This window comes from Panthera leo, chromosome B3, assembly GCF_018350215.1.
Source record: "Panthera leo isolate Ple1 chromosome B3, P.leo_Ple1_pat1.1, whole genome shotgun sequence".
In the NCBI taxonomy this organism is placed as follows: domain Eukaryota; kingdom Metazoa; phylum Chordata; class Mammalia; order Carnivora; family Felidae; genus Panthera; species Panthera leo.
The window spans coordinates 31,257,993-31,285,904 of record NC_056684.1 but is presented as its reverse complement, the minus strand read 5'-3'; the positions used below and the strand labels follow the sequence as shown (position 1 = coordinate 31,285,904).

The following is a 27,912-nucleotide window of genomic DNA, read 5'->3' as shown; positions in this document are numbered from 1 at the left end:
AAGCTAAGAACCACATCTACCAACCATGCAATTAAATAAACATATGTGGCTGTTTTTGTTTATTTACCTTTCTCCTTTTTTAAAAAGGGGAGGGGAGCTTTTTGGTGGGGAATCAGTCATTTTCATAAAAGGTTATTTGTGTTGATCACTTACCAAAATGAATTTTACTAACATTTCCTTAGCTTTAACCTCAACCTAGTATTAATCCCATTCCTCTGAAACTGTAGTCTGAATGGCTATCCTAGAAATTCCTCAGACCTATAAGTCTGGTTCTCCAACAGCTGGGTCTCCAATATTATGTGGCTTTCGAAGTAAGATGGGATTTGTGTATTTTATTAATTCTCTCAAGAGGTAAACCTATTTATTAGCTCTTTAGGCACTGAAAGCCTCCAAATCTATCATAGCCAGTTAAGAAGTTTTCTCAGCATACAGTGGCAAAAAACCCATGAAATCAATGGCTCTATGATAGTTCATTTTCTGCTTTTCAAAGCAAACACATGGAACAATACCTAATTTCAGTTCAAACTCATTTCCCTTTTATTAAAGTCCAAGTTATCATTACATGGTTTGGTACTCAATAAAGGAAAACTTGTTCAAATAAGGTAATATGTTATCATCAGTATTTCCAGGTGATTGTTTACAATCAAGTAGCATTATGAATAAATCCTTGAGAAGCCCATCTGTAAGAGAAAACAGGAAGAATTAGCTAGAAAAATAAAGGAAGCATAGAAATCTTACTAAAAATAACCTTTTTTAAAAAAGTTTTTTATTTAAGTAACCTCTACACCCAACACAGGGCTGAAACTTATGACTGAGATCAAGAGTTGCGGGGCACCTGGGTGGCTCAGTCGGTTAAGCATCCAACTTCGGCTCAGGTCATGATCTCATGGTTCATGGGTTCGAGCTCCACATCGGGCCCTGTGCTGACAGCTCAGAGTCTGGAGCCTGCTTTGGATTCTGTCTTCCTCTCTCTCTGCCCCTCCCCCACTCATGCTTGGTTTCTCTCTCTCAAAAATAAATAAAACATAAAAAAAAAAAAGTTGTATGCTCTTCCAACTGAGCCAGTCAGGTGCCCTAAAATTAACCTTCTTTAGAGCAACGGTCCAGGGAAATCACTGTCTCTGTGTAGCCTTTTCTGTTCTTACTTACTCCTGCCTATACCCAACTCACAAGGGACTGGCTCTGCGCCTTTTTGTTGTTTACACACCTAGTACTTACTGGGGTAGTCCTCTTTTCCAGTCAGAAAAATGCTAGGGAATTGCCTTTCAAAAAAATTTTTAGGGGCACCTGGGTGGCTCAGTCATTTAACCCCTGACTTTGGCTCAGGTCATAATCTCACAGTTCCTGAGCTTAAGTCCTGCATCGGTCTCTCTGCTGTCAGCACAGAACCCGCTTTGGATCCTCTGTCCCCCTCGCTCTCTGCCCCTCCCCCGCAGGAGTGTGTGTGCTCTCTCTCACTCTTTCAAAAATAAATAAAACATTAAAAAATAATAATAAAAATACTAAACAAATTTTTTTAAAAATATATTAAAAAAGAAAGAATATCATCACAACTGGAATATATCCTATATAATAACAAAGATCTTCTAAACTCCTTGCAATACTACTTGATAAAATAAAAATTAAGCTAAAGTGTTTAGACAACCTTATAAGAGTCCATTACGTAATATGAACAACAGACAAGAGCTTCAAAAATTTAAGTAGGAAATATTCTATTCCGAATGCCTCATTTTCTCATAGAAATCATTAGTACACACATTAAAAACATTTCCATTTATTACAAAGATGAGCTATCTGAGTTTAGGAGGGAGGGGGAAGGAGGAGGAGGAGGAGGAAAAAGAGGAGGAGGAGGAAAAAGAGGAGGAGGAGGAAAAAGAGGAGGAGGAGGAGGAAAAAGAGGAGGAGGAGGAAAAAGAGGAGGAGGAGGAAAAAGAGGAGGAGGAGGAAAAAGAGGAGGAGGAGGAAAAAGAGGAGGAGGAGGAAAAAGAGGAGGAGGAGGAAAAAGAGGAGGAGGAGGAAAAAGAGGAGGAGGAGGAAAAAGAGGAGGAGGAGGAAAAAGAGGAGGAGGAGGAAAAAGAGGAGGAGGAGGAAAAAGAGGAGGAGGAGGAAAAAGAGGAGGAGGAGGAAAAAGAGGAGGAGGAGGAAAAAGAGGAGGAGGAGGAAAAAGAGGAGGAGGAGGAAAAAGAGGAGGAGGAGGAAAAAGAGGAGGAGGAGGAAAAAGAGGAGGAGGAGGAAAAAGAGGAGGAGGAGGAAAAAGAGGAGGAGGAGGAAAAAGAGGAGGAGGAGGAAAAAGAGGAGGAGGAGGAAAAAGAGGAGGAGGAGGAAAAAGAGGAGGAGGAGGAAAAAGAGGAGGAGGAGGAAAAAGAGGAGGAGGAGGAGGAAAAAAGAGGAGGAGGAGGAAAAAGAGGAGGAGGAGGAAAAAGAGGAGGAGGAGGAAAAAGAGGAGGAGGAGGAAAAAGAGGAGGAGGAGGAAAAAGAGGAGGAGGAGGAAAAAGAGGAGGAGGAGGAAAAAGAGGAGGAGGAGGAAAAAGAGGAGGAGGAGGAAAAAGAGGAAGAGGAGGAAAAAGAGGAGGAGGAGGAAGTGTTGGTGGTGGTGGTAGTGGTGTTAGTGGTGGTGGTGGTGGTGGTAGTAGTAGTTAGTAGTGGCAGTAGTAGTAGTATGGGAGTGGACAAAGATAAAATTAAGACTCCTGCTCTAAAACGTTTAACCGGGCTCAAAGGATCTTTATCTTTTGAGGGATCTGACATTAGCTCCTTCAATAATTCTGGGTGCACTTTTTGCTTTCTCTTCTTAAAGTAGGCTCCATGCCCAACATGGGGCTTGAACTCATGACTGTGAGATTAAGAACTGTATGCTCCATCGACTGAGCCAGGTGGGGATCCCTTGGGTGCACTTTTATAAGACACTTTAGTTCCACTATTTTAAAAATAAATGTCTTAGGAAGCAAATTCTCTATTTAAGCCTCATTGTTTACCTCTGAGGAATGAATATGGCCTTAGTAAATGCCTAAACAGGATGTGCAGCATAGTAAGAGCAATGGACTCTGGAGCTGGACTGCCTAGGTTTAAGTGTGAGTTCTAGTACTAGCTGTATGACTTTGGAGAAGGTGTCTCAGTTTCCTCATCAGTAAAATAGGAAAAGGAGAATAATTCTAATGATAGTTCTACCTCGGGGCGCCTGGGTGGTTCAGTTGGTTAAGCGTCAGACTTCGGCTCAGGTCATGATCTCACGGTTTGTGAGTTCAAGCCCCGTGTCAGGCTCTGTGCTGACAGCTCAGAGCCTGGAGCCTGCTTCGGATTCTGTGTCTCCTTCTCTCTCTGCCCCTCCCCCGCTTGTGCTCTATCTCTCTCTCTCTCAAAAAATAAAAATAAATAAATGATAGTACTGTCTCATGGGACAGTTTATGAAGATTAAATGAGTTAATATTGGGGCACCTCCATGACTTATCAGTAAAGTGTCTGACTCTTGATCTTAGCTCAGGACTTGATCTGAGTCATGAGAGCCCTGCATTGGGCTTCACTACTTAAAAAAAGAAAAGAAGAAAAAGAATTAATATTTATAGAGCACTTAAAACAGCACCTGACATAGTAAGAGTTATATACACTATGTATGTTTATTAAATAAAATAAAATTGAGTTCCTGCTTTACAAAATCCTTTGTAAAACAAAAGATTTTCTGCACACTCCTCACTACCTAGACAATCTTGTGGCTGTTTTTATTACCTGCCTTCCCACAGAGAACAAGGTATCAAATAAGTTTTTTTTTTAATGTTTATTTTTGAGAGAGAGAGAAAGAGAGAGAGCGTGAGTGGGGGAGGTGCAGAGAGAAAGGGAGACACAGAATCTGAAGCAGGTTCCAGGCTCTGAGCTGTCAGCACAGAGCTTGATGCGGGGCTCAAACCCAGAGTGTGAGATCATGACCTGAGCCGAAGTTGGATGCTTACCGACTGAGCCACCCACACGCCCCATCAAATAAGGTTTTTTATCAGTGAATATTTACTTGACTATTAAATTCTAACTTAACAAAAACAAATGCATCAAATTAATAAAACTCTGTTGTTAAAAATAAACAGATGTACAAAAACATGTGTAACAAATACCTTATATGCAGTGGATTACCTTTAGTTTGGGGGAGGTAAAAGGGCTGGAATTAGGGAAGGGTGCACAGAGGGTTTCAACTCTGTGAAACCAGTCATTTCTTAGAGGGAAAATGAAGCAACTATGGCAAAATATTAATATCTGAAAGATCTGGGTGTGATTACATTTATTGTATATGCTATTCTTTTTTTTTTAATGTTGATTTATTTTGTGAGAGAGAGAGTGCGCACGCATGAGTGGGAGAGAGAGGAAGAGAGAGAATTCCAAGCAGGCTCTGTGCTGTCAGCAAATAGCCTGAGGCAGGGCTTGATCCCACGAACCATGAGATCGTGACCTGAGCCAAAATCAAGAGTCAGCCACTTAAATGACTGAGCCACCCAGGCACCCCATATGCTATTCTTTACGTTTGAAATATTTCATATGGATTTTTAATTAGAGGCGTCTTTTTGTCATTACAACAGTAAAAGAACAATTATAACAACTAAAAATGACAATTCTAGCTCCTTAAACCTATCATTAGTACTCTCTAAATCTCTATGTTCATGGCCTCTAAGGAGGCCATTAAAAAGGTCTTACTCTGAGAACACTGAAATGTCATTGACTCCCCCTTCCTGGATTCATTTCCTGCCTTTATTCAGCGGTGTGTTGCTTACCCATGGGGTTTACACTTTGTCAAGGCCCAGTTCCTCTGGAGTGGAGATTCCCAGTTCATTTAAAGTTGGTCTAAGTTCCTGGATGACATAGGGGTAGATTTCCTTATGAGGTCCTGCTTTGTCCTGATGGCAAAGAAAATATTCACATTTAGCTCTCTGAAAAGCTATTTCTATTAAAAAAATGAACTTGAGAATGCTTTTAATCACGTATGCAGAGGCTAATAGCAGAGAATACAAGTCACATACTTTTAACTTATTAGTCCAACAAGCTATGTAGGTGCTATTCAAGGTAGGCTTTAAAGCACCTTGAGAAAAACTAAGACCATTAGACTAAATCCAGAAACAAAACAAAATAAAACATAACATTTTAAAGCCTGGATAAAGCCTTGAGTTACAAGAAAAGGTGGTGATGACAGAATTTTGTAAAGGTAATTAAACATGCCCAGCAGGCTACAGGAATAATTAAGTTAACACAAGAAAAAGTTTTTAAATTTGCCTCCAATTTGAGACCTTAACTAAATTAAGTACTGGTGCTGAATGGATTGATAGCCTACAGAACCCTTAATTATTTTACCCATTGTAGATAAAGTAATGTCACACTTTCCTTCTTACAGACTTGAAAAGACTACCGATTTCCAGGGCAAAAGAGTTTTGACAAATACTCAGCATAATATATAATTATACCTGTATTTTCACAAAGTTCCTCAAGGACAAATATTAAAAAGTCAAATGAACTAAGACAATAACAAGCTGTTATTCTTCTGCCTTTAACAGATTCTAGGTCTCCTTAATTGTATTTTTTTAAATTATAAAATTCTTGTTTAAAATGTAATCATTTGATCATAAGTATCAAATGAACTATGTATGAGATCACACCACAAAAACTGAAGTTTCTTCAATTAATATACTATGAATGTTTAATGTTAAATACATTTCCACACTATTAATAGATAACCTCTTGAAAAGTCTCATCTTAAGAAACCACTAATATTTAACTTCATATCACAAATAGAACAAAGATAAACTATAGTTAAACTTTTGTACATCCTTAATTATTTCCTTAAGATAAATTCTCAAATGCTGAACAAATGGGTATCAAGCACAATTTCTAAAACCTTGCATAAATTTTGCCAAACTGCCCCCCAGAAAGACTTAGTTGCAACCTACATTTCCTCTAGCTATATCAGAACTAATTTTAGGTTATTTCAACAAATTCAAAAACACATAATATGCTGATACTTAACAACAGCCCACCCACTTCCAGAAAAACTTTATTTAGCATTGTTACTTCACTGACCTTAACAACCTCTAGGATGCGAACTGCACTAGCAAAATCATTTAACCGTCTGCATGCCCGCAAAGCAGCATCAATGATTTTAGGTTCTGGAACCAGATCATAGCCAACAAGTGTGTTCATTCCTGTCAAATTAAAAACAAGAGCCATATCAACCTGAGATATCCTCATAGAAATTACAATATACTTACTTATATTTTTACTGAGTCAAAGACACATGATCTTGTCTGTTTGGCCTCTATTCTTTTATCTATAAAAATAACAGAATCTAGGGGTGCCTGGGTGGCTCATTGGGTTGAGCATCCAACTCTTGATTTTGGCTCAGGTCATGATCTCACGGTTTGTGAGTTTGAGCTCCGCTTCAGGCTCTGTGCTAACAGCTCAGAGTCTACTTGTGGTTCTGTCCCCTCCTCTCTCTCTCTCAAAAAAAAAAAAAAAAAAAAAAGAAAAAAAGAGAACCTACCTTTAACAAATTCTAGATAGTAAGACCACAGTGGATCTTCCACAGTGAAAGAACTATGCAATAGCATGCAGATTAAAGAAAAAAACAAAAAACAACCAAAAACCAAGAGTCTTCTTACATGCAAATATAATTTTCATAATTAGCTGGTTTCTTTTCAAACAAGAGGGTCATTTTTTCTTTATTTATTTTGAGAGAGAGCTAGGGAAAGAGAGATCCCAAGCAGGCTCTGCAGTGTCAGCACAGAGCCCAACGGCAGCTCAATCTCACGAACAGACACCCCAAGAGTCATTTTCTTTTTTTTTTCAACTTTTTTTTTTTTTTTTTTTTTAATTTATTTTTGGGACAGAGAGAGACAGAGCATGAATGGGGGAGGGGCAGAGAGAGAGGGAGACACAGAATCGGAAACAGGCTCCAGGCTCCGAGCCATCAGCCCAGAGCCTGACGCGGGGCTCGAACTCACGGACCGCGAGATCGTGACCTGGCCGAAGTCGGACGCTTAACCGACTGCGCCACCCAGGCGCCCCATCCAAGAGTCATTTTCAACTCATATCCTTAACTCTTACACAGTGTATGTACTTTTGTTGCTTTAAGATAGATTTGGTTGGAAAATAATCTAAAAACAACCAGAGAAATGCTTAGGGAGAGTTAATGAAGCTCAAATGAGGACATTAAGTAGATACAGAGAAGCATTAGTGCACATTCAACCAGAAAATGGGCATAATTACTTTCAGCTTTGCACAAAATGACACATAATAAAATTTAAGATTCTCTTAATGGGAGTGCAGAATTGCTGTTCTTTTCATTACTGCTACTCAAGATTATTCAGTAAGGATTTTCCTGGTTGCAGCAAAATAAGGATTATTATTCCTGTGGATAAATGTGAATCACTTAGGTTTCTCGCTTTTAATTATTTTGAAATACGTAAACAAAAGACACAGTGACTACAATGGTAGAATATAGTCACGGAGGGGCACCTGGGTGGCTCAGTCAATTAAGCATGTGATTTCAGCTCAGGTCATGATTTCATGGTTCCTGAGTTCAAGTCCTGTATTGGGTGAGCCCTGCTTCAGGTGAGCATGAGCCCCATTTCGGATGAGCCCTGTAAAGGATGAGCCCCACTTCTCTCTCTCCCCTCTCTGCTCTTCTCTCACTTAAGCGTGCTCTCTATCTCTCTCTTAAAAACAAAAAAGAGGGGCACCTGGGTGGCTCAGTCGGTTAAGCGTCCGACTTCGGCTCAGGTCATGATCTCACGGTCCGTGAGTTCGAGGCCCGCGTCGGGCTCTGTGCTGACGGCTCAGAGCCTGGAGCTTGTTTCAGATTCTGTGTCTCCCTCTCTCTCTCTGCCCCTCCCCCATTCATGCTCTGTCTCTCTCTGTCTCAAAAATAAATAAACATTAAAAAAACAAAAAACAAAAAAGAAAAAAAAGAATATGGTCACAGAGACTGAACTAAATTACCTACTCTTAAAATTACTTAGCTACCTATTAGACTAGTTATCATTAATGTTACCTACTCGTGTTCAGTACACATCTACAATTAGGAAAAACAAGTTCTAGCTTACTTAGACTGAACACAAGAGACAAATCATAACTTAGAATGAAAATAACAAAAAACCCAAACTATTACCGAGATGGGAGGAGAATCAAATAACTACTTCCTTAAATTATCTATAAAGGACAAAAGTGTTAACTCTTGTTCACATTGACCTATCATTTAACAGTGACTTTCAATCAGGGGTGATTTTGTCTCCCAGCAGACAGTTGCCAAGGATGCTGCTAAACATCCTATAATGCGAAGGATAGCCCTTGCAGCAAAGAATTATCTGGCCCCAAAAGTCATAAACTTTCCCAACTGAAAGCTGCATGATAATACCTATGCTTACATGATGCATATTTTCCAAATAGTTGTTTTCAACAGAGTAGTCAAACACTACAAACTATTTCCCAATTCTATGCCAAAGTAGACAAATATGCCTATGTTCCAATTACCTTTACGCAATTCCCAGGCATCAATATCTGGCTTGTTGAAGTATGTCACCCAGCGAGCATCAAACTCCTCATCTGTTTCATGTGACCCATGGGAGTAGCAGCGAACTGACTGGACAGCTGCAATGAAAAAAGAGCAATGAGTTCAATGTTCAGAAAGAAACACTACTTGATGTATCCTGTTAATACACTGGGGTTTTTTTTTGTTGTTGTTGGTTTTCTTTTTTAAATTGTGTTGAAATATATACAACAAATTTACCATTTTAACCACTTTTAAGTGCACAATTCAGTGGTGTTAAATATATTCAATGCATTAAATTCTGAATCAAGTATATACATTATGGTAGGAAAATTACTCAGCAGGTCAAATGAAACAAATCTTCTATACTGATACGATGGGGCATTTGGGTGGCTCAGTCAGTTAAGCATCTGACTTTGGCTCAGGTCATGATCTCTAGGTTCTCAAGTTCAAGCCCCATATCAGGCTCTGTTGTCAGTACAGAACCTGCTTTAGATCCTGTCTCCCCCTTTCTCTACCCCTCCCCTGCTTGCGTGCTTGCTCTCTCTCTCAAAAATAAACATTTGGAAAAAATTTTATATATTGATATGAAAAAAATCTTTTCCCTGGGGCGCCTGGGTGGCTCAGTCGGTTGAGCGTCCGACTTCGGCTCAGGTCATGATCTCGCGGTCCGTGGGTTCGAGCCCCGCGTCGGGCTCTGTGCTGACAGCTCAGAGCCTGGAGCCTGTTTCAGATTCTGTGTCTCTCTCTCTGACCCTCCCCCACTCATGCTCTGTCTCTGTCTCAAAAATAAATAAACGTTAAAAAATTTTTAAACAAAAAAAAAAAAAAAAAGAAAGAAAAAATCTTTTCCCTCTAATGTGTAATGCTGGCTTCAAATTGCTAAAAGTGGTTCTTTGGAAGAAAAAACTATTTTGTGTTTATTTATTTATGGGGGGGGAGAGGGAGGGAGAGGGAGGGAGAGGGAGGGAGGGAGAGGGAGGGAGGGAGAGAGAGAGAGAGAGTAAGATCAGGAGAGGGGACAGAGAGAGAATCCCAAGTGAGCTCTGCACTGTCAGCAATGCAGGGCTCGAACTTACAAACTGTGAGATCACACACGACCTGAACTGAGATCAAGAGTCAGATGCTTAACCACCCAGGCACCCTAGGAAAAACTATTTCTTTATACCCTTCCACAATGTCTGAATTTTTATGATAAGCACAGTATTAATTCCTAATTTTAAAAAATGCCCATTCCAATTCTTTTTTTTTTTTTTAATTTATTTATATATAGAGAGAAAGTACGAGTGCAACCAGGAGAGGGGCAGAGAAAGAATCCAAGCAGGCTCCATGCTGTCAATGCAGAGCACGATGCAGGGCTCGACCATGACCTGGGCCGAAATCAAGAGTCAGATGTTTATTAACTGAAGTGGGGCTTGATCTCACAAACCGTGAGATCATGACCTGAGCTCAAAGAGTTGGATGCTTAACAGACTAAGCCACCCAGGCACCCCAAATGTAAGGAGTATCTTGAACATTTTTTTTTAAAAGTAAACTCTATGCCCAATATGTTGTTTGAACTCACAACCCCAAGTCACATGCTCTATGGACTGTACCAGCCAGGGGCCCCTATTCCTATACATCCTTAATGCAATAAATGGCAGGAGAAAGCAGAGAAAAATAAAAGAAAACAGAAAAAGATGAAGATATGAACGACTAGCTAGTTCTGGAGATGGGACTGTCACTGCTATATCAAGTGAAAAGACTCTCACTTAAATTACCATTTGAGCCATAGCAAAATACTTGCCATTAGTCACAGGGGACCACAGCACAAGTTCCAATCTTCCCAGAGACCTAAATATCTCCATTATCCAAGCCCAGAATGAAGTAGGACATGTATGTAAATGGGCTGGAATTGGCCATGCTTTAACTTCTATGACAAGAAAAAATAATGTATCTCTAGACCTAAATATATTTGATAAGTGCAAACATTTCATCATCAAAAGTATGTGGATACTTAATAACTCTTACAGTACTAATATTCACATTTAATATATCAGAATGTATAGGTCACAACAATCCTCTAACCCACTGTTATCAAAAATTTAGAAGCTATCTTTTTCAAAAACTAAAATTATCCTTAGCTGAATACTTAAAGCACAAGTATAAAATGTTACAACCACTTTGGAAGACAAATTAAATACACTCACCATACCACCTAGTAAATCTATTCCTAAGTACTTACTCAAGACAAATGAAATATATCTATTCCTTCCCCAGAGGTAATTATTACAAGTACCTTTCCAACCACCCAGAAGTGTTTCATGATAATCAATTCCTTTTGCTCACTGCTGGGCATGATTTCACTAGATGGCTGGCAGCTTTGTTTTGTTTTCTAACAAAAGAAAAAGATGATCAGCAACTACACATCCTAGTCAAGGAGAACAATGGATCACCTTCAATAATTTGTTCACCATCCTTCTGGAAGTCCCAAATTACAGACTGGTTGTATTCCCAAAAAACTTTATGGGTAACAACTATTTAAAATACCAAACACACACTGCGAACATACATCCCCCTTCTAGTATGGCAAAATCAGGTTCTCCCACATGGTTTAAATTGTATTCCTCTAGAAGTAAAAATAAATAAATAAATAAAAAATAAACTGTATTCCTAATTTCAGTAATGGGTAGGAGTAGGATCTATTCTCCTCACTGTGGACATGCCTATCATATGTTTAACATTTTGATTTTTAAGTAAACTATATAGGCATTCTTTCCTTCCCCTACTAACCCAACTTTCATACAGCATTTCCACTTAGGTTTGAGGTTTGCAAGGCAAAGTATTTTGGAAAACAACTGTGCAGTGCTTTCATACAACCTGAAGGTTCCAGAGTAGGAAAAGAGAAGCATGTACCTGAAAACGGAGACATTTCTACAAACTCAGTCTAAAAAGGTATTTCTAACACTACTTTTTGGCATTCAGTTAAGCACACTATTTAAAAGAAAAAAAAAGCTAACATATTCAGAAAAATTAATCCCTTTAGTTTAAATTTAGTTAAATCAGACAGTTTTCCACTAATTACTAGTCAGCTTGGATAAAGCCCCCCAAATGGACATTTTGGTGGTGGTAATTCTAGGAGAAATGGAAAGAAACGAATAATGGCAAAGGGCACTAGAACAAGCTCAAAGGTGGCGTTGTTGAGGTGCAAGGCTGAAGAACAGCATGGACTTTGGGACTCAAAGGCTGGAAATCTAGAAGTGTGGGAACAGTGCTGAAAAGAAGGTTGGAAAGTGATTAAAAATGCTACCTAGGGGCGCCTGGGTGGCTCAGTTGGTGAACCAATTGGACTTCGGCTCAGATCATGATCTCATGGTTGTGGGATGGAGCCCTGAATTGGGCTCTGCACGGACAATGCAGAGCCTGCTTGGGATTCTCTCTCTGCCCCTCCCCTGCTAGTGCAGGTGCACACGTTCTCTCTCCCTCTCTCTCTCTCTCTCTCTCAAAATAAATAAACTTAAAAAATAAGTGCTACCTCAATTCAGCCCTATGCCAAGAAACTCACTTTCCTAAGTTATCAGGGTAGGGTTATAGGAGCTAGGGTTGTGTTAAGTTTTAAGGGTTGACTAAAAGAATCTAACCACTATTTAAAACATTTTAATTCAGCAGTTACTGGAAAACAATTGTTTCAAGTTGGAGGCTTCTGGAATTCAGGGTGCCATTTAACTAGAGCAAACTTGAAGCCCCTCAGGTTAACCCTTCCAGAGCTCTTTGAAGTATGCTCTCATTTGACCTTGAATAGTCCCATCCAAAATGTTAATCCTTTTGACTTTCATTTTATACAACCTGTTTGGTTTCATACTAATAACAAACCCTGATGTATAATTTGCAAAAATGAAATCCCCTATAATAAAGCAAAGACATATTAAGCATTTGTGCCAGGCAAGGTGCTAAGAGTTACATTATTTCATTTAAACCTCACAACTGCCAAATATCCTGATTTTAGAGATGAGGCAATTGAGTCTTTTTCCTTTAAAGTAGGATTCACGCCCAACGTGGAGCCAAAACTCACCACCTCGAGATCAAGAGTCAGAGATCAATAGTCAGTCATCCCCTGAGATCAAGAGTCTGAGTGCTCTACCCATTGAGCCAGCCAGGTGTGCCATGGCCAACTTGAGTCTTTATGTTAATTAACATGACCAAGGTCATGCAACTAGAAAGTAGCTAACATAAAAGTAACCAATACCACCTCCTTGTGGCAAATATTTAGGTTGTCTATGGGAAAGACACCTAAAATAAAGATTTTTGTTTATAAATTATACTCAAGAGTGGGAATAGAATGCCTAGGAGAGAAACCAACATATCCAAACTTACTAAGATGAATCCCCTTAACCTAGTCTGCCAAAAATCTCTGCCTTTTCCCCAGCTTGCCACAAAATGCAGCAATTCTTGGGGCACCTGGGTGGCTGAGTTCCTTTAACTTCTGACCAGCTCAGGTTATGATCTCATGGTTTGTGGGTTTGAGCCCTACATCGGGCTCTCTGCTGTCAGTGCAGAGCCCGTTTTCAGATCCTCTGTCTCCCCACTGTCTGTCCCTTCCCCCTCTCAAAAATAAAAAATAAACGTTAAAAAAAAAGGTAGCAATCTTTTTCAAGAGGCCACAAGAAAACTCCCTAAAAGGTATCTATATGAAAAAATTCTAGTACTTTAACATTTAGGTAAGGAAAAAATTAAAAAAACATAAAATCTGACAAACATCAGGATGGGCCAAAAATAACTATGGCTAAGAAACAGAAAACAGTTCCACCACTAATAAAAGAATCTGTTTTTCAAGTTGGGCCTCAATTTCCTCCTCTATAAGATAGTCTTCATAAAGTGCATGCCAGCCTTTCTGTCCTATTGTAAATGAGAGAAGATAAAGTCTAAATTGAATGAACAGAAATACATTTCCTAGGTTCTGAAGAGTCTAGTTAGAACACTCAAGAGTCAAGAGAACAACCTTATTAGTTTTGAGTTTGAGTTCATGTTAAATATGCATGCTTAGGGGCTAAATTTCATAATGCAGCATATACTATCATCATGGACCAAGATTAAAGTGCAGTCACACTAAGTAAAAGTACAGTGCTGGACACAAAATCTCCCCAAACACATAAGGGGAAGGCAAAATAAGAGACAGGAATTAGCAGCACATCTCATACTCCTGCAATCAGACTTCCAATTGGAAGCACGGAATAAAGGTTCCCTTATGTTTGCAGAACACAGTATTCCTGAGTCTGTGGTACTCAATTTTCGAAAGAGTAATATTTTTTATTTTTTTATCTTCTTTAATTAAAAAATTGTTTAATATTTATTCATTTTTGAGAGAGAAAGAGAGCACAAGCAGGGGAGGGGCAGAGAGAGGGAGACACAGAATCCAAAGCAGGCTCCAGGCTCTGAGCTGTCAGCATTAGGGCCTGGCTCAAACCCACGGACCCTGAGATCATGACCTGAGCTGAAGTCGGACGTTTAACCCACTGAGCCACCAAGGCGCCCAGAAAGAGTAATATTCTTATCATAAGACCTATCAATATTCAGGCTCTCTTCCACAGCTCAAGCAGCAGCCATACATAACGATCCATCGTAAAAACGGAAGAATTAAAACGTAGCATAGCAGTCTCTAAAATGACAGGACGGTCAGTGAAGGTGACATACAAAGCTCTAACCGAGAAAGGTCTGATAAAAAAAAAAGTATATTGTGTCCTACAAGTAAGCATATAGTGCTCGCAGAAGACACTGAGAGTGTCCATGCTGGGGTCTCCGGAAGGGCCACTCCTGCTCCTACACTGAGTGAGACACGCCTAGCGGCTCAATGTCACCTTCGCCGAAGCGCTGTAGGCCAGCGGCGGACACTCCCAGTCAGATGGCTGCAGGGGTCAGCGCCAGGGAACGGTCACACCCCAGGGACCGAAGGGGTCCAGTGGGCATGAGAGGTGCGCTGCGCCCCCTCACTGGGGCCCGCAGCAGGTCTACACCAGACTGGTCCGCGGTGCCCGCACCAGGAAGTCGCGCTGGGGGCGGGGGTAGGGGGCCTGGGGACCGCGTCTTCCAGTCCCCCACAACTGGAGGCCGCACAGAGAGCTGCCAACGGTCACCAGGTTCCGCCGCACGCCCGCAGAGCAGGGGCTAGGCCGCTGGGCGAGCCTGCCCTCGAGTGGCGGCGGGGACCCAGGTCACCGCAAGGACACGCGGGCGCGAACAGCGGCGGCGGGGGCCTTACCGGCGGCGGAGCCGGGACCCGGAGCTGGGTACAGGAGGCCTCGGGGGCTGGCACGGGGGGCTGCGGCTGCTGCTACAGCGCAACGGCGGAGAGCGGCGCCGAGCATGACGGCTATGGCGGCGCGCAGTCTAAGGCTGAAGGGAAGCCGGGTGTGAACTCGAGGGCCGCTCGGGAGCTCGTGGGGGCCGGACTCACGCACCGACGCACGGAGGGCGGAGCGTGAGGTCCCGCCCACTGCGCCGCTCGCGCCTTGGCGGGAGGGCGGGGTATCACGAGGATGTTGGGAGGCTACGGCGGCGCGCTAAGGACAAACCATTTCCAACGCTGTGCCCTGTCCCGCGCTGCCGCGTTTCTGTTTGCAGCGGCCTTCCAGGAGCCAGGATGTAAGGAAGGTGAGCGGTGGGCAGTAGATGGTATCCTGATTCAAGTCCGCTCAGGAAGCGATTTCATCACGTCAAGATGGGAACAATAAGGGGCTCCTGGCCTTCTTAGTCAGTCGAGCGTGAGCCTCAGGGTCGTGAGTTTGAGCCCCACTTTGGTCTTAGGGATTACTTAAGGAAAAAAAAAAAGGAACCGATAACGATAATAACATTGTCAAGTTGTAATAAAAAGACCTTCTTTGTTTAACGTCCCCGTTTGAGCCTAAAATAAGAGAATGGGAACAAACACAACTGCTTACATATAAGGGATCTTATTAGTAACTATTCTTATATCACAAACCCGCAAGCATTAAAAAATGAGTTCAGCCACTTCACTACAGATTAAGAAATAAGCTCAGAAAGTAGGTTGTTTGCTGGCAATCAAGGCTCTCAAATCCCCAGTTCTGAGGACTTAACCTGGGTGTTTGTTGCGTACCGACTTACGATTTCAAATCCATGTTTTGAAAGTTTGTTTTAGACAAAGTTGTTTGCGGTTTCAATCTGCTTAGAATAATTTATTTTGTTGAAATTTCTTTGAAGTTGGATATTAAGACTTTTTTTTAATGTTTATTTTGAGAGAGATGGGGCGGGGGCAGAGAGAGAGATACAAGATCCTAGTGGGCTCTGCACTTAGAGCAGAAAGCTGGATATGGGGCTTGAGCTCATGAACCATGAGATCATGACCTGAGCTGAAGGCAGATGCTTAACTGACTGAGCCACCCAGGCGCCCCAGATATTAAGACTTTGGAATGAACAATGGCACCTGGAGCGGAGGGGACCCTTAGGTCATTGACAGCACGGTGAGGGCATGATGGACTTTTAAACTCTGAATATAAAGAATTTGTGAGGGGGCGCCTGGGTGGCTTAGTTGGTTAAGCGTCCAACTTCGGGCTCAGGTCATGATCTCACGGTTTCTGAGTTCAAGGCCTGCATCGGGGTTCCACGCTGACAGTGCATAATCTGCTTGGGATTCTCTCTCTGCCTCTTTCTTGCTGCCCCTCCTCCACTTGAGTGCTCTCACTCTCTCTCCCTCTCAAAATAATAAACTTTAAAAAAAAAAAAAAAGAATCTGTGAGGACTTACCAGAGTGTCTGAACAACACTACCCTTTGTTGTTCTCGGAAGAACTTGAGACACTTGCTTCTGCCGTGGCCAGGCTGGCTGCTCTTGGCTGGCAGTGGTATTAAAGCACACAGCAGTTTTAGGTAGATAAGGGACATCTGTTCCTGCCTTGGCAAGGCCACTCCTTGTAGGCAGTGTCACAAGCCATGTAATTGTCCCTGGAGTAGTAACCTTTAGAGCAGCCTACCTTGCAGTGCCTCGGCCTGCTTACTATGTGCTCCAATAGTGAGGGATCTAGGCAGGCAGCTGATACCCAGCTTTTAGTTGGAAGGACAGACTCTACCAAGAAAGGTACACCTCAACTAAATATGGACTTTGTTTCTTTCATCTCCAGTTTGTCTGGAATAATAGTGTAATTAATCTGTCACTGGTTTGGAGTGTGTTATTTCTTATTGACTCTTTGGAAGACATTATCCTGTATGCTACTGGCTCATGAAATATTATTATTATATATTATAACTAACACTGAACCTGTGCTAAGTAAATTGTTGGCGAAGACTGTCCCAGTCTCTGAGCATGCCTCAAACAAAACAATATCTCTGGCCAGACTCCTGCCCCCAATCCCTACAAGTAGGGTTTCGACAGCAGACTGCTCTGAAAATGGGGTTGATTAAATTCCAAGGCTCTTAACATCTAATCTGGACTTATTAACTACATCCTGACATAGGATGTGGTCTGGGCCACTTCCCCAGGCCTGAATTACCGTGCCGCCACCCAGAGTCAATAAGACAGTCTCTTGGTATCCTTCACTCTCTATCCCTGGACTCACTGAGGAAAGAAAAGATGGACACTGAGGCTCCTCTTGCTCACTCTGGCCTTTTCTCCAGGGCAGAAGCATCTACCATTCTCTTTTCCCTCCCTAGCTGTGTAGTTTTAGGGGGTATGAACCTGGTTGGCAAAAGGATAAAAAAGCTTTTCTTTTCAAAACATCTGCCCTCACCTTCTCCCACCAGCCTAACCAAAGGATACTTGGAAAAGCTTTGACCTCTTTGCGTTTTAATTCGTATTCTTCAGATCTCCAAGGGCTGGAAGCGCAGGATGAGGTCGGGACTCTCATAGTTAAGAAAGTCTTGGGCCCAACTGGTCTCTCTGCTGTCGGTCTCTCCCATTGCTTACAGTGCCTTGGATTGGCTATGGAGCATTGTTGTTTAATACAATTATGGTTATGATTTATTATGTGTCACTGCATCCTGCATACTTTTTTTTATTTGTGTTTTAAAGTAAGCTGTACCCCCAATGTGGGGCGCAAACTCACGTTTTTGTTTTTTGGGGTTTTTGTTTGTTTGTTTGTTTGTTTTTTTTACATAGAGTCATTTTCTGGCTTCAGAACAATGTGTGATTAATTAACATCTTTATTTTTTATTTTTAAAATTTTTATTTATTTATTTATTCATTTATTTAAATTTACATCCAAGTTAGTTAGCATGTAGTGCAATAGTGATTTCAGGAGTAGATTCCAGTGATTTATCCCCTATGTATAACACCCAGTGCTCACCCCAGCAAGTGTCTTCCTTAACGCCCCTTACCCATTTTAGCCCATCCCCCTCCCCACAACCCCTTAGCAACCCTTAGTTTGTTCTCTATATTTAAGAGTCTCTTATGTTTTGTCCCCCTCCTTGTTTTTATATTATTTTTGCTTCCCTTCCCTTATGTTCATCTATTTTGTATCTTAGATTCCTCATATGAGTGAAGTCATATATTTGTCTTTCTCTGACTAATTTCGCTTAACCTAATACCTGCTAGTTCTATCCACATACTTGCAAATGGCAAGATTTAATTCTTTTTGATTGCCGAGTAATATTCCATTGCATATATATACCACATCTTCTTTATCCATTCATCTGTCGATGGACATTTGGGCTCTTTCCATACTTTGGTTATTGTCGATAGCTCTGCTATAAACATTGGGGTGCATGTGCCCGTTTGAAACAGCACACCTGTATCCCTTGGATAAATACCTAATAGTGCAATTGCTGGGTGGTAGGGTAGTTCTATTTTTAATTTTTTGAGGAACCTCCATACTGTTTTCCAGAGTGGCTGCACCAGTTTGCATTCCCATCGAACTCAAGGTTCTGAGATCAAGAGTCCCACTGACAGAGCCAGCCAGGCACTCCTGCAAACTATTATCCCATCTAAGTCTCCTAACAACCTTGTGAGACAAGTACTTGTCCCTATTTTATGGATAAAGGAATAGACTCAAAGGGCGCTTGGCCAAGAATCACACAGCTAATAAATAGTACTGCTTAGATTTGAGCCCAGGTTTGTCTGATTCTAGAAGTTGTGGATTTTTTTCACCCACCACCCCCGAAGGGAGGCTTTGATGGCTTCTCAGTGAATTCTGAAGCCCCTGCTACCTTGAGGACTGTTCTCAGCCCTCATCACCTATACTAGTTTTTTATTGATGGATAGCAATTTACCACAAACTAAGCAGCTTAAAACAATACCCATTTATTATTCCCCAGTTTCTGTAGGTCAGGAGTCCAGGCATGGCATGACTGGTGCTCTGCTCAGGGTCTCAGAAGACTGAAATCAAGATGTTAGTTAGGTCTGTGGTCTCATCTGGAGCTCAGAATCCTCTTCTGAGCTTGTTCAGGTGGTTAGCAGAATTCAATTCCTCACAGTTGTAGGACTGAGTGCCCCTGTTTTTTCTTGTTAACTGTTAGCATAGAACCACTCTCAGCTATGAGAGGCCACCCTCAGGGCCTTACTATGTGGCCTCTCCATAGGCCCTCTCACAGTACCACTGCTTATATCTTCAAGCCAGCAGGAGAGGGTCTCTAACACTTTACTCTCTTTTAAAGACCTCCTCTGATTAGGTCAGGGCACATCCAGAGTAACCTCTTCTTTTAAGTCAAAGTCAATGGATTAGTAGCCTCATCTTGGAAATGATACCCCATCAACATTCACAGATTCCGCCCCAATTATACAAGGCATATACATCGGGGGGAGGGGGAAGATTCTATTCAGCCTACCACATCACTTGACGGGGGCTGCTTGTTCCCAAGTTTGCCTCCAGCTATGTTCCCAGGCCCCCAGTCCATTCTGCTGCTACTGGTGGGTGCTCCTTCCCAGAGAGGTTGAGGCCAGACATCCTGGCTCTTGCTCAAGCCATCAGAGTCTTTTGTCTCTTACTACCATCATCTGCCCTGAATCCTTTTCTGCCCCTCTGGAGAAGCAGCTGCTGGACTTCTGTTGCCTCAAGGGTGTCAGTCACCAGCCTGTCAGCTTCCTGCTGCAGCCCAGAGCCTTCATCCTGGAAGAGCTGTGATAAGGCACTTCCGATGTGTGCAGAGAAGGGGGGATGAGGCGATTGAGGAGTTTGTGAGGATAGAGGCAGTGTTCCACCATGTGAATGTCTAGAAAAGGGAAGATCACAGTCCAGAAGAGCTCTTATTTTCTCTGATGGGAATGAAGCATGTACTGGAAAAAGAAATGAATGCTGCCTTTCAAGGCTGGAAATCACCCTTGTGGCCATTAGTCTCACCGATTGCACATTGTTTCCATTTCCTTGGGTCCTTCTTGAGCACCTCCAGTGATGAGGATCTCACTACTAGGGGGCTGGGGATGAACAAGGGAAGGTACCTGAGACCGTGACATTCTTGCTGCTATTGAATTATAGCTCTGCCACATGCCCTTAGACAAGTTACTTCAACTTCTTGAACCATAGCTTCCTCATCTATAAAATGGGAATAATAATGGAACCTACCTAATAGATTGGGAAGATTACATAAGATAATGCATGTGAAACACTGTCCTGGCTGGCACCCAATAAGGGCTCAATAAATGGCAACTAGAAAAAGTATTTTCCTATTGTAAAATTATAGTTCTTTTCCCAGGGCAGGGCAGGTTGTGATACGGGTAACAAGACATGGAGGTGATATGGACAAATACACCACCGTGGTCACCTGAGAATCAAGGAGAAGGGGTAGCAGAAGGAAATAGCCTTCAAAGGTAATCCTGTGGGGCTGCCATTAGGAGGTTTTAATGGCAACTTTTCACAATGTAGTTACTTATTTCTATTATGTAATTTCCTAAAATATTACTTTAAAAATTTTTAATGGTTATTTATTTATTTTTGAGAGGGAGGGAGAGCACAAATCGGGGAGGGACAGAGAGAGAAAGGGAGACACAGGATCCAAAGCAGGCTCCAGGCTCTGAGCTGTCAGCCCAGAGCCCAACGTGGGGCTCGAACCCACAAACCACGAGATTATGACCTGAACCAAAGTCCAACGCTTAACTGACTGAGCCATCCAGGTGCCCCCTAAAACATTACTTTTATAATCAGATGTAATTTTTATTGAGATATAACTTATATACCATAAGAACCACCCCCCCTTTATTTATTTATTTATCTATTTATCTATTTATTTATTTATTTATTTATTTATTTTGAGAGAGACAGAGAAAGCATGAGTGGGGAAGGGGCAGAGAGAGAGGGAGGGAGGGAGAATCCCAAACAGGCTCTGTGAAGTCAGTGCACAGAACCTGATGCAGGGCTTGAACTCACAAAAGTGTGAGTTCATGACCTGAGCTGAAATCAAGAGTTGGATGCTTACCCAACTGAGCCACCCGGGCTCCCCAAGATCCACCCTTTTGAAGTGTACAGTTCAGTTGTAGTTTATTCACTATGTTGTGTTATCACTGTCACTAATTCCAGAATATTTTCATTACCCCCAAAAGAATCTCTCTACCCAGTGGCACCCACCAACCCCATCCTAAGCAACTACTAATCTACCTTCTGTCTCTGTGGATTTGCCTATTCTGGACATGTCATATAAATAGAATCAGACGCTATGTGGGTTTTTTGTGTCTGGGGTCTTTCACTTAGCATGATGTTTTCAAGGTTCATCCATGTTGTAACGTGAATCAGTACCTCATTCCTCAGTATCGCAGAATTATACTCCATTAGGTGGACATACCACATTTTGTTTACCCATTCATCAGTTTATGGACATTTGAGTTGTTTCTACCTTTTGGCGATTATAAATAAGACTGCTGTGGATATTGTGTACAAACATTGTGATGTTTTTGTATGGACATATATTTTCAATTCTTTTGGGTATACATCTAGTAGTATGATATGGGTCATGTGGTAACTCTGTGTTTAACTTTTTGAAGAATTACCAAATTGTTCCAAAGTAGCCTGTACTACTTTGCATTCCCGCCAGCAACGTATGCAGGTTTCCAGTTTTTCTACATCCTTATAATTTATTTGTTTACAAAGAAAGATAAGTCTTTGTAGCTGTTTTAAATTTTTTTTTAATGTTTATTTTTGAGAGAGACAGAGACAGAATGCAAGTGGGTTGGGGCAGAGAGAGGGAGGCACAAAATCCACAGCAGGCTCCAGGCTCCAAGCTGTCAGCACAGAGCCCGACGTGGGGCTCGAACTCACGAGCTGTGAGATCAGGACCTGAGCTGAAGTTGGACGCTCAACCGACTGAGCCACCCAGGCGCCCCAGTCTTTGTAGCTGTTTGAGCTGGGCCCCACACCCTCAGTTTCCTTTTGGGAAACAGGGCCTAGGGCAGGGGAGCCCTGTGCTCTGAGTCCATTCATTACCTGCTCTTCAACAGGGATCTCCCTCCACCTCCCGGCTCCCTGAGCCTGGTCTCTCTTTTCCAGAACCACCTCTAGGGGGCAGCTCACAACAGTTCTTCAACAGTTAAGTTTCTCTCCCCAGAAAAGGGTTCAAACTGTGGCTGAATGTGAAGGGAAAGAAACAGGATTTAATTTCGTGTCTCTCCTACCAGTGAGTGCTGTTCTCTACATTTTAGCTCAGGGAATAGTCAACCCTGATTAACCATCAAAAATCATATGAAGATCTTATTACAATGCCTATTTCCAGGTCCTTTGTAGGAGATTCTGACCCTGTTGGTTTGGAGTTCAGCCCAGGCATTCTGTATTTTTTCAACAATTTCCTTAGGTGATTCTGATGATGAACCATGGTTGGGAAGCAAGGTATTATTATATCCTTTATCCCACAGCAATCTGGCCCATTTTGCAGAGGAGAAAGCTGAGGCTCAGTGAAGAATTAAGTTGCCCAAAATCACAGTCAACTTGACTTTCTCCAAAGCCTATGGTATGTTCTATATGACACTAGGCATTACATTTGCTAGCACAGGCCTGCAGAATAGAGAGCCTCTCTCCACGCAGGACTGGGAATTCTGATAGCAAGGACCTTGGCAAACACCCTGCATTCCTCTTCCCTGTTTCCACTGGATATGGTGAGAATACCTATTGTGTTTGATTCCTAAGTCTGCTGTAACAAACTACCACAGACAGGGTGACTTGAAACAACAGAAATTTATTCTCTCATAGTTCTGGAAGCTAGAAGTCCAAAATCAAGTTGTCGGCAGGACCATGCTCTCTCTGAAGGATCCAGGGAAGAATCTTCCATGCATTTTTCTTAGCTTCTATTGTTTGCGGGCAATCCTCAGCATTCCTTGGCTTGCAGCTGTGTAACTCCAATCTTTGACTACGTCTTCAGATGTTGTTTTTCTCTCTGCATGTCTGTCTCTTTTTATAAGGACACCAGTCATATTGGATTAAGGACCCATCCTACTTCAGTATGACCCCTTCTTACATATTAATTACATCTGTAAGGACCCATTTCCAAATAGTCACATTCGCAGGTACCAGGATTAGGGCTTCAAAATATCTTTTGGGGGTGGCGGGGGAGACACACTTCAACCCACAATATCTATGATAATCAGCAGATGTCAAACAAAACCAGATATCCTTCAGATACTTGTATCCTTCAGATCCTTGTGGCTGCCTCAACACGAGACAGAGCATCACCTCTCTGTGCTCTGCCTGGAATTGCCAGACCAGTCCTACTCAGCTGGCTAACTCCTCTGGTTCTTGGGGAACCAGCTGCATCAGCACCTGTGGGCGCATTAAGCGCCCCTTCTCAGAGCTCCCACCTTCTCCCACTACCATTGCATTGTGTTATAACTTTCTTTTCTTTCTTTCCACTAACTGGGACGTCCTCGAGGCAGGAATAATGTCTGATTTTACTGTGATTCTTTCCCCTAGCCCCCTGCCCTAGCCCCACCCTGTGCCTAGACTGGGATCTGGTACAACAATAATGAAGTCCCTTAATGCCCAGCTGGAGGTCCACTGCCCATTGACCACATGCTCCGTCCTTGTATTATATACATTTATGTTCCCAAATGGATTTTGACTGTGTGACCTGACGATGTTGTGGATGTGAGACTTCACTGCCACCCCTAGCTCCAACTGCCCCAAGCCAGGGCCCAGGAAGCTCCTGGATAGAGGTCACTGTTGGAAAGATGGGGTCTTTCAGAGGAGCTTCTGCTCCCTCCGGTTCTGCCACAAGTCAGGGAGCCATCTCTGAAGTGCTCCTGTAGCCACTCCCCCCTTATTCCAGCACTTCTCAGGTTCCCACCTCAGTCTTGGGGGGGGGGGGTGTATATGCATATCTGTCACCTTCCTTTGGAGCCTGCTCCTGGGTCAGCAGGGCCAGAGGATCAGTAAGGCGGGGATGGGGTGCTCATGGGTGCTGGGTTCCACTGGCACCCATAAGCACCTATCAAAAGCTTGGGAACTGAATGTGCTGGGGTGGAGTGGGGGTGCAGAAAAGAAAGTGTTTCATTACTTGCTTTCTGGTATGGGGGGCAGCTCAGCCCACCATCAGGGCAGGTTAATGCCCTAAAGGTGGGGAAACAAGCCCCTCTCCCCATGCCACAGGATGAGTTTCTAGGCAGGAAAGGGACTTCGCTGATCCTTGCCATCAAAAAAAGAAAGCCTCTGCAGCCTCCCCTCCTGGACAAGCCTCTGCTTGCATAGTCTTGGTGACCTGGCAATCAGGACTTCAGATACTGGTTTTGGGAAGTTGGCCCTTTTCCAGAACCAAGACCAGTCTTCTGTAAGCTTCTACCATGCAGGGCCTCTTCCAAGTTTTATCATTTCCTTTAGAGGCACAAAGCCCAGGACCAGCCCAGGGCACCTTAGCTGGCAGGATAGTGCATTTTTTCCAGCTTTCTTGGACCACCTGTGAGAGGGTCAGACAAGTACACATAAACCCCTTGGCCTTTCCCAGGGACTCATCAAGAACAAGAAATTGGGGAGGGTAAACCGTGCCAGAGTCTAGATGACAGGGCTCACTGATCCAAAGCTCAAGGAGAAATATAGGTGGGGGACAACTCCCTGAAGAGCCCCTCCTCTCAGCTGCAGAAACTCACCTCTTGTCACCGGAAGAATTTATTCAGGATTCTGCCAGCGAAGTGACTTACATTCTCTTTTCCAGAGGTGGTGTTGAGTTGCACGTGGTAGGGTCTGTTTCTGAGATCCTGGAGCTCTGTGCCGCCCCCACCCTCACCTGCTAGAGTCCTTCTGTACACAGCACCCCACCCCCCACCCAACTATGAGTTGGGCAGAATGGCTTATGAGGCTGTTATCTCTCAACAGACAGCTGTGCAGGGCTGGAGGCAGCAGCTTATCAGGGAGCCTGCAGTGATTCACAGCCCAAGTTCCAGCTTCTCTGCTGAATAGTAATTTCCAGCAGTGGATTTGTGCTCATTCTTTCTCCTCACCCTCACTCCTCCCCCTCTCCCAAGGGTGTGCTGTCCTTTCTGAGAGAGAGAGAGCAGTGAAGGGGAGATCCTACCGATGGCGATGAGGGGTTTTGTGCCAGCTTTCTGGATAAGGCTGTCAATTGGCAGGAGGCTGCGGGTTTAGGGAACCCAGTGGGGTATGCTTCCCTTGGCAGTGACCCTCAGGAGAGTTCATTGGTGCTTGCCTTCCTCCCCTTCTCAGAAAAGCAATGTGGTAATGCATCAACCCTCAGAGGCAATGCATCAAGGGACAAAGGCCCCCTTCTGGCCACAGGCCCCTGAGGCTAGAGCCAGCCAGGGAAGGCTGGGAGAGGGAGAAGCCAGAAACTGGACAATGTACCTCTTGCTCCATTTTGAGGCGGTCCAGTCTCTGTGCCTGACCCTGAAGACTCCAAAGGCCAAGGACTCCAGGCTGGTGGGGACTGAGACACAGGGGGGCAGGCCAAAACAGCCTCCACCTAGGTTAGGTGATAAGGAAAAAACCTGGGGCCAGAGCCATTTTTTGTTTTTGTTTTATTGGAAGCAGGACTCCAGCTGTGAGATTCAGGGAGTAGGCATAGACTCCTGTGCTGGGTCTCTCCCTCTGGGCCAGTGGGGAAGGGGGGGGGGGGTGTTAAAAGAGCTAGAGTCCATCCATGGAGGCACTCCTGCAGTATGATCTCAGGATGCTCCTTAAGAGCAGGGTAAGGAAAACTAGAAGGGAGTGGTGTCCCAGGGGACGTGCAGAATACACTCCCCCCCCCCCCCCAACTCAGACTCCCCTGCCCTCCAGCAGTTGCCTTCTCACCCTTGCCCCTTAGCCACCAATGAAGATGATTCCAAGAGTTTTCCCGGGCTTCCACACTCCAGCCCCCCGCATGAATACTGGATGCCTTTAACCCTTGGGGGTCTTGAGCAAGGCTCAAGAGTCCCACTGCCCACCACTACCCACCTTCGCCCCCCCTCCAAGAAGGTCCTAGTATGGCTCAGAAAAGCTGAAGGTGGGAGTTCTGCGTCTTCAGGCAACACAAGTAGAGAAGCAACCACCCACGAAGCTTCCCTAGGGTCCCTGTTGCCTTGTGCTCCACGCTGACAGTCTGAGGAGCTGTGTCCAGAGCACCGAGGCGTAAAAGGCTGGAGATATGTCTCAAGGTCGAGGCGCTGCGGGTGAGACCCAGCCGGTGTAGGTGGCCCAGACCCACGAGTTCTCAGGCCGTCTGGTCCTCTTCCGTAGCAGTTGGCTCAGGTTGTGACCGCTTCGCAGAGCCTTCTCCAGCTGCGGGTTCCCCTAGGCTCCTCTTGGACGTCGGTGCAGTTGGCTGGGACGAGGGTGCAGGATGGGAGTTCGGGGGCTGATAGCCGGGTTGGCAGGGATCCAGTGCATCCTTGGAAAGTAGGATGGCGAGGCTGGGCACGTTCTTAAGTACACTGAGACTGGCGGCCGGCTCACCAGGCTCCTGACCCGGTGTGGGCCCCGGCGGGAGGCTCTGCCACACCTCGCGCACGCTCCGGTAGCGCAGCCGCGTGACCTGATGCAGGCCCGCCAGGCGGCGCTTGAGGATCTCCGCGCACGTGACGGTCTTGGTGGTGGCCCGACCGCAGCCGCTGAAGACGATGGCGCGCGTGGCTGGCTGCGCCATGCTGGCGGTGGCGAAAGCCAGCAGGTTCCGGATCTTGCTGCCCTCTTTGACCCGCATGTGCACGGCTCCAGGCGCCAGGTCCGCGAAAGGGCCGGGGGCCGCGCCGCTCCCCTCGGCCCCGCCCCCCACCGGCGCCTCCTCCGAGCGCACCTTACGGAAGTTCTCCATGCGCCGTCGTTGCCCGGACCGCGGGGACGCGGGCTTCGCCATGGGGCCGCCTCAGCCCCGGGGCTGCATGGCCGCCGGTCGCGCCCGGCAAGGGCCGGCAGGGGTAAGGGTGCGGGAACGGCGTGGACGCTGTTGGGCGGGGTGGGACGGCGCGATCCTCGCCTCCGACTTCTCTCCAGTGGGCGCTGCTCTACGCCGCGCTCTAGGCGCGCGGTGCTCCGCGCCTTTAGCTGAGGCCCCGCCCCTGCCGCCAGGCCCCGCCTCTAACTCGGCTCGGCCCGCCCGCGTCCTAGCCTCTCCCGCCTCCAGGATCCAGTCGAGTCCAGACACTGGGGCGTGGGAGCGGTGCGCACCGGTAGGTGTAATGGCAGCGCCAGGGGGTGACTTGCCAGAGGAAGTTCCCGCATAATCGCCAGTGCCCTCCCTAAGCCAACCCTCATAAACGGACAACCTAAATAAAAACTGCGTTTGCGATGCAAAAGCCGCTTCAAGCCGGTCCCCGAGCCCTTGCGCGTTCCAACTGAAGGCCGCCCCTTGTCCCCTCTCAAGGAGGGATTTCCGAGAGGCCTGCTGGGGCCTCTGCCCCCCACCCCCCAGCTCCTTCCCTCCCGCGCCGGAGCCGCTCTTTTCGCCTCAAGGACAGCCTGTGCACGGTCAGCAGAGTGCGGAGACGCTGGCTGCCGCTGCGCCCCGTGCCGCCCTCGGACGACTACGTCGCGGCGTGGTACTCTCAGTGCGGCCAGAGAGTGGGGTCTGAGCTCGCCGCGCCTGACCGGAGCTGGAGGCTCCCGGACCCCAGTACACTCCTGGGCCGAGGGGGTGAGGCTCCAGGCCACCAGGCGAATGACCCTGAGGCGAATGGGAAGAGAACAAGGAGAGACCTTATCAAGAGGAGTTAAGCTCCCTCCACCCACGCAACGTCTACTATTAAAGCTGCAGGTTTTAGGGTAAAACAGGCACTGTTCCCTGGTAATGTGGAACCCCCTTCTTCCCAGGTGGTACTCGTTGTTAGTCAGCCTGAGACCCAGTGGGGTCCTTTTTCAAAAAGGAGGCTGGATGAAGGCACGTTTTGAGAGGGAGAAGAAAGGTGGGAAGTTGAAGCCTCGGGGGCGTTATGAAACTACTGGGTGCCCTTCTCTGGGAACTCCACAGGACCGGGAGGGTGGCCCGACCTCCTACCTGGAGAGGTGGACAGTGAGAGGTGAGGCTGGGATTGAAGGACTGGTGATGGGAGGGGAGTTAAAAGGAGCTGGACCCTCCCTAG

The 27,912-nt window shown here is 44.9% G+C and overlaps 2 protein-coding genes across 2 annotated transcripts; both read right to left on the bottom strand.

Annotated features, from left to right (window-relative positions):
• Window positions 1-513: 513 nt before the first annotated feature.
• LOC122221783 (cytochrome c oxidase subunit 5A, mitochondrial) lies at window positions 514-14,962 on the bottom strand. The gene is made up of 5 exons (XM_042941390.1): window positions 14,748-14,962; window positions 8,497-8,613; window positions 6,049-6,170; window positions 4,752-4,874; window positions 514-680 (listed from the first exon to the last, which is right to left on the bottom strand). The coding sequence occupies exons 1-4, from the start codon at window positions 14,851-14,853 to the stop codon at window positions 4,761-4,763; spliced, it is 459 nt and encodes a 152-aa protein (XP_042797324.1). The 5' UTR covers window positions 14,854-14,962; the 3' UTR covers window positions 514-680; window positions 4,752-4,760.
• Window positions 14,963-22,602: 7,640 nt separating this feature from the next.
• RPP25 (ribonuclease P and MRP subunit p25) lies at window positions 22,603-26,859 on the bottom strand. The gene has a single exon (XM_042940479.1). It carries the CDS (start codon window positions 26,688-26,690, stop codon window positions 26,049-26,051), a length of 642 nt encoding a protein of 213 aa, XP_042796413.1. The 5' UTR covers window positions 26,691-26,859; the 3' UTR covers window positions 22,603-26,048.
• Window positions 26,860-27,912: the final 1,053 nt, after the last annotated feature.